Raw genomic sequence first — 14,348 nt, 5'->3', positions numbered from 1 at the left:
GGCTCAAATTGTCATTTTTAATATAAGATCTCAACATTTTTAAGGCCTTAATTTTAAAGACATCCTTAAAACCCCCAAAAGGTTATCAACTGGATCACCAGCCTTCGTTTAGAGTAACAGCAAGTATATATATATATTTAGGTCTAAGGAAACACAATAAAAATGTTTGATTTAACAATGACATATTTGCCTCAGGTCTGTGATCCTGAAGTGAATATTAACTGTCCATTTATTTTCTTGGCTTTTCTTTACTAGGAAATTGATTATAGAGATTTCTGCAATGGTGAAGGCAATGTAAAAATTGGTTACTATAACATACTTTTTACGCCATGTTTGAAAAAATAAATCCAATGGAAAGGTTATAGTCTGAAAATCTTCATTAAATTAAGTTAATATAGGGGAAAAAACTTTAAGAGTTCATAAATATTTTTCAGTGCTGAATAAAGATATAACATAACACTTTCTGCTGTGATTTTAATAGTTTCTGAGAGCATGAAAAATTTCTAGAACTATAATGTATAAATGTTTTCAAAAGATTATATTAATATGAGGGAAAAATCTGTTATGAAATAAACTGACAAGATCTTGTATGAATTCATGTTATCTTTAAATATGATATTTGTGTGAAAATATCTGGAAGAAAAAACAAGATGGTGCCACTCACACATACAATGTGGTTGCCACAGTAGCCATATTAAGAAACTTTTTATCGCTACTTCTGAATGGATAATTGTGTCAGCGTGTCAACATGTGTACAAAATACTTATGTTGATGTCTAGCAGGTCCTGAATGAGAATTATGGTGCTGTACAGACATCCTATAAGGCCACCAATGTGGCCATCCTGAAAATCTTGGTATAACTACTTCTCCTGAATGAATCGTCATATCAGTGAAAGACTTCTTATGTCTAGTTGGACGTAAATGAAAATAGTGCCAATCTAACCTCCAATATGGCTGTTTTAATGGGCATCTGGAAAACCCCTTCCTTGCTACTTCTCCTAGATGGCTGGTCATTTTGACATTGTGCTTTCACTAGATGACCTATTTGATGTCTGGTTGGCCGTAAATGGAACTATGCATATGGTTTTGATGTCTAGTTGGTCCTAAATGTGGTTTTTGCTGCTCATAAACTTCTAATGGTATTATAGTTGGTTCCTTAATGAAACTGCTGTACAAAATTAAAAGGCCTTCTCACTTTCTGTCAAGTTGGATACAATTATCTTTACCAGCTAGGATTTCTTGATCCTCTTTTTTATACATCAACCCTTCGCATATGTAGTTAGCTAAAACAGTATTTTGAACAATTAATTGCCCTCTTGCAAATAAAATCCCAATTGCATGCTTTTACCAGTGTGAGAGCTCCTTATATAAGTAGCTAAGTATTCAGTAACTGAATTTCCACATCCACATGCATCAACTCAGAATTAAAAGTTGCAAAACATATACAAATTTGAAAATCTTGAGACATGTGTCACTTTGCATGGTGGGTGTTATGATTTAAATGCAACAAGGAAATTGAATTAGGGTTAATTTCTTTAAGCTGTATTCAATCATGGGGCCCTGGATTATAGAATGGTCTAGGCATACACATCACTAATCAACTCTCTCTAGTCCAACCAATGTGTGTATATGAGAAAGCTTGCCAGTAGCGTTATGTGTGTTGATTTCTTCCAATAAATATGTTGGCTGCCATGTAAAGTCTATGATGTCCTGAAAAATGGTGTTAAGCTCCATACAAGCAAGCTAAACAATCAATGATATAATGGAACAGTAGACACCATTTTAGCTAAATATGCCAAGAATTGATTTAGAGACTTGGTTAGTGATGATGACTTAAAATTGGCAAGGGATTAAAAAGATAAAAGAAATGACCTTTCATGGCACTGTAATATAACAAATGAGGAAAAACAAAAGTTTATTGCATTTGAACCTTTTGTTTTTTCACAGTTTCAATTTAAGTCATAAGGCCCCTTATTTTGCCTTACCAAACATATAGCAAGTTATTACCTCAAGCCCTAGCACTAATAATGCCTCACAAGTAAGCAGTCTTTTATGAAGTCTCAGGTCTGAGTATATGTCTAGCAATACTTATGTCCAGTTTGTTTATAAAATTCTTTCTCACATGGTACAGTTTTCAGAGAGACACGATAAATTCAACAAGTGTGGTAATGAAGGGACAGGCATTCTTTATTTATGCACACATCCCAAAGGGACATTGCTATGTTTGAATCAACACTGAACTGAAGAATGGAGCATCAGCTGCATCAATTAAAATATTGTGGCCCACACAAAATACTGCAAGGACTATAATCAATTTATGAGTGCAATGGGCATGAATTACTGTAGCAGACTGGAGGAAGTAATCCGAATTTATTAATATCTTGAAGCTAAATATAGTAAAGTTTTCATCTATAATCTGTGGAATCATTTTTGCACACAGTTTGCAGGATTTGTCTTTGGGTCATCGTTTTTCTTTTTCTTCATCTTTCTAGCTTATGGTATCTTGATAAGTCTTATGGTGCCGTGCAACTGCACTTGATGATTACCACAGCCAGTGACATTGTATCAAATCTTCTGGGATCAGATGATTCAATGCAAATTCCACATAACCTATCACCATCCTCATGTTTGCCATCTGACTTACTAAGTTATTTTGCCTAAATAATAATAAAAACAATCTGGTCTGATGTATTGATAGCGTTCTGAATGACCATAATATATTCTCTGTATCTATCCTAGAAAATCCTGAGTGGATTGCTGTTTGGTTTTAATAAACCAAAGTAATCCAATGAAAGGCATTTTACAGACACAAGTGTCTGTTTCCTGTATGCAGTGATTAAATGATAGTATTATGTCTTTATTTTTTTAAAACTGATGATACATATGATCACCTTCAATGTGCAATATTAGTTATGTTAATTAACGAGTGGGCAATATTTGAATTTCAAAGATAAAAGTGTATGCCATGATCACTTTAGTAGGATGATTTGTCAAGTGAGGTTATCTTTTCTGTTTGAATAAATATTGTTAACTAAACTATTTTCGCAAGTTATGACATAAGAATGATTCAAAGAAAGAAAATTCATTAAATTGAACATATAAAATGTAATACTGCAACAGAGTCTAGATGAACTATTTCTTCAGAGACACAATCCAGACTCTGTGGCAGCAAAATTATCAAATAGGACACAACTAAGAGACAATCACATTTTCAGTCACAATGGTTTGACAATTATCAATGGCTTGAATTCATTGACTGTGAAGGCAAAGTGATTTGCAGTTACTGCAAAAAAAGTTCCCAAACTGTCACAGATTTTAAATTCTACCAGTGGACTTGTAAGTGTAACTGACAAATTCAGGATTTAATCAAGCAAGTCTCATGATAGTATTATACCTAATAAAGCAAAATGTAGCACAGTATATTCATGACACTTAGGCCAGCATGTACAAAATATTCCTCAAGTTACAGTTGCTAGCACTCCACTAAGAAATGTCATTTTATAATAAATAAAAATGTAATGGAAAAAAAAATCGATAAAGTGATTGCACTCTTTAACATAGCCTACTACCTAACTCAATAATGAAAATGATTTGGTTCATTATATCTTTGTGTTTTATGGAATAAATGCATACATCTGATTGAATTTTAGGCAAGAGACTGAACTTTTGGGTTAAGTTAAAATGTATGTGGAACAAATGCATTTTCTAAAACTACTTGTATCAGTGTGCATTGTGACTTTTCTTTAAGATAACTCTAAATGGTACTGGGTATATATCATTTTCTTCAACTGCACACTGTTGTCTTCCATTTGATTTGATGACTTACAGCTATACTGTCTACACAGTAGGCCTCAACGTCAGGAAAAATTCTGTATACTTCAGTTACAGCTGAAATAAGTTTTGCATTAGTACCTGAATCAGACAAAAAAGGTTGTGTTCTGGTGTGTGAATAGAAATGGCTAAAAGTAATATAGACAAAAGCCATTAGAGTACACAAGTTACATATGAAAACCACCAATTCACTTGCATGTGTGGCATACAAGTTCAAAGATTTGCTTCATGTTTATTTCTGTACACACATTGTTCAACTCATAAGATATTTTAAGAGCTATTTCTCTATTGTATGCATAATTCATTTACAAATGTGATTAGTGGGCCACACCGAAGGCCATACTATTAGTTCACTTGGCAATATGGTAACGTCAGCTGAAAAGCATAATCATCCATTAAAAGAGCATTATGATATGAACATTAGGTATTTAGGACATATAGATTTTTCTTTTCCAAATGGAGTCCAAGTAATTATTGCCCAATCCAGGTATAATTTTGTACACAAGTAAAGAACAAAATAAGATAAATCTTCATTTATTTGCAATTGACAATACACTTCTTAATGAATATACACTTTTGCATTTATTTTGTATCACTTGAATAAACAATATTTCTTTCAGTTCATTTTAAACTTTTATTTTATATCACTTGAGTAAACAATATCTCTTTCGTTTCATTTAACACTTAGAAACAGGTTCTTCCAGTTACAATAATCAACTCTGGAAACAATAAACAAACTGGAACTTTTGACCTAATTATATTACATTTACTAGGGTTAAAACAATAAATTCCTTAACATAATAAATTAACAGTTCCAGTTAATCAAACACAAAATCACCTTTTATACAGGGTGTGAACTGTTAATATTTACAGGATAAAGCTTATAGTTTCCAAATTGATTGAAGCTTACATGTTGCAGTTGCTGGCACATATCTATTTCCAGCATGGTTTGCATACATTCCACCTTTAATAATTTTGTTACTTCCCTACCCCACCCCATTCAGTAACAAGTATCAAAAATCAGGCTCATTCTAAGGCAAAGTCTGTAACTTGTGTACCACAGTCATCAGAGAGACAAAGATGCAAAACTTTATGATGCCTGTCAAAGGAAGAAAACAGTTTGTTGTTTACCCAAGTTTTGAACCAGTTAACTTGAATTCTCAGACCATCAATTGCTACAGCCCCACTAATTACAATTGTTAGGGAATAATGAGAACTCACCTTCAGTTATCTGTGTATATATATAATTTTAATAACCAAGAATACCGGATGTCTGGGAACATTATAGCATTCAATGGTAACGTCAGAACTGAGAAGAGAGAATTAAACAAGCATAGTACATGACATAATATATCCATAAACTATTGACTGGGAAAAATACTACAGAACACCATTTCTGCTTGCAGTAAGATGTTGAACCTATATGTCATAAATATCAGGTTGGACATCTAGGACCAGTAATATTCATAATGGGCAGTACCCACCCCCCACCCCCCACCCCAAGTGAGAAGGGCCTGATTTGTAATCTAAGCCACCCAACCTATCACAGCCTTTATAGTACTTGAAACAAATATTGAGTAATAGTAAAACAAACTCTGAAAGTTATTAAAACCAATTTGTTATATTTCCATAACTCTGCATAGTTAACTGTGCAAGCAGATTTAAACATATCAGTGTATGACAGTTAAATTGAGCTATAGCATCGATTAACAGAAGCTACGAATTCATCAACAAGCAGTGAACAATCATCTTCACAATAAATGTCAAACATTAGCATCCATAAGCTGTCAAGACAAGTTGTTACACTGGATATATAATCATCCATTTATTTCAAACAAGCTGTGAAAAACGAACCTCACGTCCGCTATATGTACGCTGGCCATTGCAAAGGATGCTTTAATAGATTAATGTTTATCGTCGTGTCTTGACAACCATTTTGCGCGCGCACACCGGAAAGTCATGCTATATATTTGTTACTTGTGAACGTATTCGTGGGCAGTACGCTATATATTGTTCCCGTGACCGTATTCACGGGCAGAATGCTATATGTTTGTTCTTCGTGAACGTATTTTTGGGCAGTTACTTTGTCATCTTCAACCTAAAGGTCAAAACTGCCCATGAAATATATATATCTGCCCACGAACCGAAAACATGAATAGGACTATAACATAAGTGTATATACTTATTTTCAACATATACATAATTACTATGTAAGAAATACAACCTATGTATATGTATTTTGATTTGAAATGTAAACTATATCATGTCCTTCCCGTAAACCCACTTTCGGGATGACTGCCCACAACGCACCTAAAACGTGTATATATATATATATATATATATATATTAACCGATTGGGAGGGGAATGGACTAACTTGTGTAAATGTAATAATAAATTTAAATAAGCTCAAAGGGACCTTTTTATTTTTACTATGAAATTGTGATAAGATGCTTAATACAAGAAATATGACTACAAGAGAATGTATGTGTTTGATTACGTTTAACGTATGCAATACACAAATACTATAAAATGCTGGCTTTCATAACCTTAACGTAATCATTCAGCAAGAAATGGACGACCCACGGAGTCAGTATTTTGAAAGTTAACCCTAAATTCTTAGTGTGGCTGGAGATACCTGCTTATTCATGTGGCACAATATAATAGCAGTGAATTGAATTTGTTTGAATTTATTCCTATTGTTCTACTATATATATGTAATTCCAGTCTATTTTTTGGAGAATAAAGAAGTTAAAATTTGTAGACTTGTCTTATTTTTATAAGTATCAATGAGCTTTTTAATGACATTTAATAAAGTTCTAATATAACTACCTCAATACAGTGTCCTTTTTATTTGGTGGAGAGATGTTGATAGATGCGCTGATGATGACAGCTATCTGCCGAATCGAATTTCACTCCTATTTATACTCTTCGTAAAGTAATCATGTGACGTAAATTTAACCAATCATTGCTTGTTCGGGACACCGAACAGGTCTGATAGTGCCGAACATATACTCTACAACCAGCAACACAAGCTGAGGGTTAATATACAATTGAACTATCATCACTTGTCCGTTTACACTCTGTCATTAGCAAATAGATAAACATTATGTATTATGTCGTGTCCGTCAAACGTCAACGTACTCGAAATCGTAACCAAGAGAGTTAAGCTTGGGTGAAGAGTGCACAACTACCGATGAACGCCGATAAAATTGAAAATATATTGACCAACATAAAAATGAAGAGTACACCATTAAATATTGAAAACATACTTATTCTTGTATAAAAGGCCATCATTTACAATCAACAAGTGAAATTTAATCAAAAATGTGAACTTGACATTTACTGTGTGGAACCGGTCATGTGATCTAGTGTCGGCCATCTTTCCTGCAGACGTATTTTCATGATGTCAGCTGTTAGAATCATCGAGCTTCGGGCTATTCAAATGATGATTTGGTTGGGAATTTAAGGGTGATAAACATATTTCTGGGTGTGACAAATTCATACAAAATAAGATTCCACAAGATTTTGTGAGTATTTAACGATGTGCGAGGTTGAATTCGATGACACATGTTACCACATGAACGGCAATCACACTTGACATAGAACATGAACGGTTTAATACAGATATCAAGGTAAGTCGCGATTTATACAATTATAATACATTACAATGTTTATATTAGTTCTTTCAGCAGTTTATATATTCATTGACATGAACAACATGTTAAATTTATGACATAGAAGAACCACCCTCCCATCCATCATATTACCACTTTAGAGCGCCCAAGTCTATTTATATATATATATATATATATATATATATATATATATATATATATATATATATATCGGATTTTACCTTTCATGTAATTATATTTTTATATGCCTTTGGATAAAGTTACTCGGTACTAATAATCCTAATAACCCTGGAATGTGTTGATGAGCTGCTTAAAAAGTGTTACAATGCAAAATTATAGTACTTTAAGCAAATCTAAATGTATATAAACTAGGTAGTGTTAACAGGTTAGGTTCATACCTTTGACCTTTGGCTCAAACATTAAGAATTAAGGAAATGCGTTGCCTGACAAGGCATAATTAGCAACATTAACAAATTCACAGACTTTTATAGCGAGTAAGCCTAACAAATATATATATATATATATATATATATATATATATATATATATATATATATATATATATATATATATATAATTCGTGCCCAATAATTGTTATATAAGATAATTGTCATATGTAATTATTTGATTATACGATGAAATATATGGAAAATTAGCCAGATCCATTTTAAATTTTATTAAAGAAATGACTAAACAACATATTTCACAAAATAGAATATATGTTTGAGGAAATATGGTGTTTAAACTTGAAAGGAGTATGCACTATTCATTTTCCTCATAATGGCCACGTTTCACTGAAACGTGTGCCTAAGGTTTTCATAAGTTCAAGACTTGTGTCGCTGAATTCATTCAATGTGAATTCATTATTAAATACGTATGTGTATATCAGGAATAAATTATACGCATTCAAAACACATCGAAACTAATTTTGGCTTAAGAAATTCTTTAATTTTTAACTTTGTGTATATATATATATATATATATATATATATATATATATATATATATATATTAAACGCACACACTTCATATCTGAGTAGACACGAGCTGTCATTTTACTTGTCACCATACGATTATAAAAAAAATATACGAATGGGGATGAGGGATTATACTCGTTTATGTTTGTAAATAAGTCATCCTTTTATGTGGGTCTCGACGAATATGCCTTATTTGAAAAATATGTGAAGTACTTTCAAATAAGAAAAAGCATGTAAACCAGTCTTAATGAAAATAATAGAGTAACCAGTAAACCAGTCTTAATCTAAAGAATAGAGTGTACAAACCAGTATACCGGTATAAATCTCTTTCATCAGAACCAGACTTGAGTAAACCTAGGTTTACACAGTTAGGTGTATAACCTAATGGAAGTTAATACAGTGTATATTTGATGTCTGGTGGCAATACTTAAGCTCTGTTGACTTTCCCATCCAGTTAGCCGTAGCGTATACAAACTCTGCCGCAAACAGTAGGGCATAAAAAAAGTAATGGCTACATAAGGCATGGCCTAAACACAGACATTAAACTTTCTTATAAACAATGACTTTTATTGGCATATTTCATTCAAGTTATGTCGAACTAAGAATTACATCACAAGATCAAGGCAATGAAATAACATTACACTGAAAAAATTATACTGTAGAGCAAGGGATTCGAACCGCACCTTTTACGCAAGACGGTGGACATGTTAAACCTTACCCAAAAGACTCCGGAAGAATCATGTGACATGAAATGAGAGTCCTTCCAGACCATGCAGTGTATATTGCTTAATTATCGTACTGCAACTGTGTTGGTAAAGTTTGTAATGGAGTTTCGAAAAATGTTTGGAACGAATATTTAAGTTGTTTTGTCTCACATGTGCAGTATTTAGCAAACTCTCTCTCCCCCCCCCCCCGCCTTAATAGAAGTGAGTTGGCAAATTAAGGCTGTACTCTATCTCCTTAGATCTGTTCCAGTGTCAAAGACTTGAGTACAAATGGAACCTTTACATGTCGGAACATTCACCCCCCCCCCCCTCGTGGAATACGGTTATTTCCATCCAACATTCTACTATTTGACAAAATCTGGCATGTCATGTTGAACGGTATACGATGTAAAATTGATCAAGCAATCGATTGCAAAGAGAATTTTTTAGATGACGCAGTGTGAAATGTTTTCACAACAATCGTTGCCCTCACACCTTCATAGAAGAGGGTTAATATATTCGTCATAATCGTTGGCGAAATTGAGGCTGTGATATATCACCTTTTTATCAATTTCAACGGAAAAGATTACGCAGTTGAAAAGGTGCCATATCATGAAAATATCGTTACGTATAATCCTTTCCATTATCTTCGCCTACTAATCAAAATATTTGTAAAAATATTTATATAACCAAATTGCTGGTTAAGCTTGAACGGATGATAACGCCTGCTATAAATGAAACCTAAAATGATAATAAAGTTTGTATTGTGTCACTAACAAACAGAATGATATAAAGGAATATATCTGCATCGGTTTGATTCAGTGTTCACCTGACTTCGTATAGCCGAGTGTAACGCTGGGGGCGTACCAAGACAGAGTAGCTTGCAACCTAAATATTAGTAAAATTATGCACAGGTGTAAAATGTCGATACTTGATTCTATTACAGATACAGAGAGAGACACAAATTTCTTTTAACTAAAACACACGAAATTTACATTAACGGATACTAATACAAAATTTGGCTGATAGCTAAATAATCGAACAATTTTCTTTTGTGTTGATCCTGCACTACTTCTATTCGCATGTGCATACCAATCCATTCAAGGATCTATCACTGACATAGTACTGATTATTTATGTTGTTTTATGAATGTGGTTGCCAAAACATTTAGGGCTGCAAACATGGATAAAACTTTTTAAGTATCTGGCAATTTTTTTTTCTTCTCCGGAATATTGGCAAATTAAACTACAAATTACAACATCAGTCGGTGGTAAAATTACACAAGTTCACTGGCCTGACACTAAAATGGTGGATACAGTCAACATTATAACGAAAGGTTTTGCAGAAGTGCAGCCGTATTCCACATAAACATCACTTTTTTTTGCAGATGGATTACCGGTGACGCTGTATACGTCTGCCTGCAGTGATTCCTCAAAAGCTGTACCCATTCTGGTGTATTTTCATGGCGGTGGTCACGTGCTTGGGTCAAGGAAAACTTACGACACGACTTGCAGACTGATTTCTAGGTGAACATCTTACATGAAATATCTTTCAGACAGATGAGCCAACAAGGGGGGGGGGGGCAAGGGGGAATATATATCTGGGACCCGGGCCTGTATGGGGGCCCGGGCCGAAGAACACTTTTTAATTTTATAAAAGAAACATTTTGTTTGCACAAGAACAAGAAAAAGCCCGGGTGTTTCTTACCCCAGGGCCCGTGATCGCTGTCTATGACCCTGTCAGACAGACACATGCATACGCACGTACATAAACACTCAGTTATGTAACAAATCGTTTAAATATGGTTGTCATACTGTATGATGCAGTGTTTCTTTTTATAGAAGATACCAAAGCAAAATTGTTATGCCATTAGTAACTCATTCCATCTGGAAATGCTTTCCTAAGTATGTATGTATGATCGTATTTTCCAGTGTGGAATATCGATGGAAGAAAAGATCTCTTTCTCACATTCCGAGGTGTTTATGATGTGTTTTCCAGTGTGGAATAACGATGGAAAGCGTCTCTTTCTCACATTCCCAGGTCTTATGATGTGTTTTCCAGTGTGGAATAACGATGGAAGGCGTCTCTTTCTCACATTCCTAGGTGTTTATAATGTGTTTTCTGTGCAGACTGATATCATCACATGACGTTCTATTATGAGCACAGTGCACAAAACCTAGAAGAAGAAGAAGAAAAAAAATCCCTGATTTTCATCATTATTTTGGCATTATTTCACAACAATCAATATAAACGTGGTCTGCAGCACTTCTACATCCAAAATACGAGCTGCAGTTGAAATTCCCCCCCCCCCCCGCAAACAAAACGTTTGCACTGACTGACCTAGCTATATGTACATGTATAGTAAAAAATGAATTTTTTGTCATTATTATTGTTGCAATATCAATCTCGTTATTATTTATGAATCGAAGACTATATCAGTATTTTCCTCTGTCTTGTTTATTCTAAGGGATAAGAGTGGATTTCATTCCGCGATCTGTCTTCAGTACCCAGTTTGGCCACTGTGTATTGCCATTATCTCGATGGTATCGGCCATTTTTTTATATTGTCACATTCTGAAAAATATTATTTTCTTTATACTTAGGTTACATTTTTTTACTGATCGTTTTGCTTTTTCGAAGCTTGTTCAGTCTTCTCAATAAGCCAATTTGACTACGTCAATTATTTTTCATCCAGGAATGTGCTAAAAAATTATCCTTCAGGATACATCGATGTCGGATTTGTATATTCCATCCTCATGACCAGAATTTTTCATTTTCTTCATCTACACTTATGTACAGGAAAGGTTATATTAATATTTCATCACGTGACTGTTGTCTTTCAAAACAAACTTCTATTAAAATCATATCGCACGGAAACTAGTATTAACTCCCTGATATATATCACCACTTGAACATTTATTTACAGTAATCAAGATAAACATTAATTGTTATACAATTACTCCCGAAAACTTGCAGCCGCTGAAATAGTGTCCCGCTAACATCACGTTTTGATGGACACACAGAGACTCTACAGTCCGTTTTTGAGTCAAGAAAGCCTTTGTTGTAATCGTTACGTCCAATCAGAGACTCGCGTGGACATGTAAAAGATTCGACATACGAGTGTCTGGTATACTGCTATATTGGTTTTCTGTTAAGTATACGTTAAAAAATATAAGTGAAACAACAAATACATCTCACCCCATTTCCTTTTTTATGTCTACATATTTCTGCAATGATTAAAACCAAAAAAATACTAAAAACTTAAAAAGGATATAATGTGCAGGCCTCGATCAGTTATTGAAAATACTTGTGTGTATATCGTATCAATCACCATTGCGTAAGACATCATTTCATCTCCGTTGCCAATAAAATCGCTTTTCTACTTTCTGGGAAAGCCTCTTCTGGCGTTACAAAAAAAAAATCAGTTTTGCTAGACCCTCGTACGCCGAAGATCTCATTAAGCCACGCAAGCCTGATTGAACGAGACCTCGCTTGTGCTTGTTATAATTTTGGTTGTTGTTGTTGTTGTTTAAATTCTTCTTCACATTATTATTTGTGTATTTCCAGCTTAAACCTAACTTTTTACGCTCTACCTCAAGAAGAGGAAAGGTTATATGGCTTTTTTTTTAAACGTTAAAGTTGCATCAATATTCACAACACTTGATTTTGACTTCGACACTCATTTTTTTTTTTTGTTCAGAAACGTGCGAAAGATAATCCTTTATTTTGTAGTGGTGTTGAATCTGTAAAGTCAAACTTTAGAATTAGAATCTTGCGTCAAACAACCGATGTACATGAAAGATTATATAGTGTGAAATACCACAGAATGCGGGGCAAATAATTTTCCCGTGAAATAATCACAAACTTTATAATCCGTCTTTATGGCAATAAAACCTATAACATTTTTTTTTTAAATTAATAATAAAAAATTAAAGAAGTAGATCTATGGAAATTTGATATAATCACATCTTTGTTTTGCTTCCCCATTACATATGGACACAATTAGACCGTTAATCCTTCGAATACATACAGTGACCTGAACTTATTATTATTATTATTATTATTCCGAAAGGGATAGCGGTTGTATTGTAGTATCTGTGGAATACCGGCTTGCTCCGGAACACAAATTTCCTGCCGATGTAGATGATGCAAAACTTGCGACGGAATGGGTTTTAAGAAATAAAACTCGCGTAGGTAAGTATTAAAAATACATCTTAGAAATATTCAGATTGTCCCCCCCACCCATTTATATAAATCTGCACCATCGCTTCTAAGTAAGCGCATCAGCTATCTGGCGATTTGCTATCAAATTTTGGATATTATCTTTACGCCGACCAGCTCAAAGGACCGGTATATATGTCATGAGTAACAAACTAGTACCAAACACTTGGCCTCATTACTCAGTTTACTCTTTCTAAATTTGCATTACAAGCTGAAAAGATATTTTTCTCCGTTCTAAATATCCAGAGAGAATTCGGTTATTTAAATACCGAGTTCAAAATGTCTAATGCTGTCTTAAAATCAGTAGTATAGTAAATTGGTTCCGAAGTATGAGAACACGACTGCTCTGACACAATAGAAAGTGTACACGTAAACTTTTGTAAATTATTTTTAGGTCTTTCGTCTACTGTAAGCAATTTTGTAGCTCTTGGTGAATGTGGTAGTCTTCCTTTATGTCTAACATATGTTAAATGTAATACGTATTGCCGAATGTTAGTGCAGATGTATAACCACGGATATCCCCCCCCCACTTTTATATGATGCTTAACTGTCTTTATGATGCAAGTAATGTAAATTAGGATACTTATGTACAGAATTTAGTGTTCCGATACGGTTCGGGAGTAATTTAAATTTCAGAAGAGTTTTGGAATACTGTTCCTTTTGTTAAAAATTTTTTAAAATAAAAGGTTTACGGACTGTGTGATGCTTGTATTGACATGTGTACATAAACGAATCTCCAAACGAAATCGATCATAAATATTTTCAAATCCTATTAAATGTAGAAATATGCTTAATTATAGATATGACATATTACCTAAGATATTCACTTCCTAAATTTATATGTTCGAATTATATACTTAATACTGAATAAATTTGACAATAGTTGGAAGAGCTGAGAGGTATTACCCGACTATGATGATGACACAGCTATTCCCGTATGCAAATGTATGGAAAAAGTATTTCGATATATTTATACACGG

The 14,348-nt window shown here is 33.7% G+C and overlaps 1 protein-coding gene across 3 annotated transcripts in view; it reads left to right on the top strand.

Annotated features, from left to right (window-relative positions):
* The window catches only part of LOC149805042 (uncharacterized), a 103,747-nt gene that overhangs the window by 56,857 nt on the left and 32,542 nt on the right, over window positions 1–14,348 (top strand). For all 3 annotated transcript variants that reach the window (XM_089946827.1, XM_089946824.1, XM_089946830.1), the window contains exons 2-3: window positions 10,536–10,674; window positions 13,220–13,341. In XM_089946827.1, the coding sequence (XP_089802953.1) occupies window positions 10,536–10,674; window positions 13,220–13,341 (261 nt within the window). The remainder of the gene's footprint in view (window positions 1–10,535; window positions 10,675–13,219; window positions 13,342–14,348) is intronic.

Source organism: Sinohyriopsis cumingii, chromosome 2 (assembly GCF_028554795.1).
Source record: "Sinohyriopsis cumingii isolate HCF-2022 chromosome 2, ASM2855479v2, whole genome shotgun sequence".
Taxonomy (NCBI): Eukaryota; Metazoa; Mollusca; class Bivalvia; order Unionida; family Unionidae; genus Sinohyriopsis; species Sinohyriopsis cumingii.
Note: the sequence above shows the minus strand (reverse complement) of the source record. Positions and strands in the feature narration are given on the sequence as shown.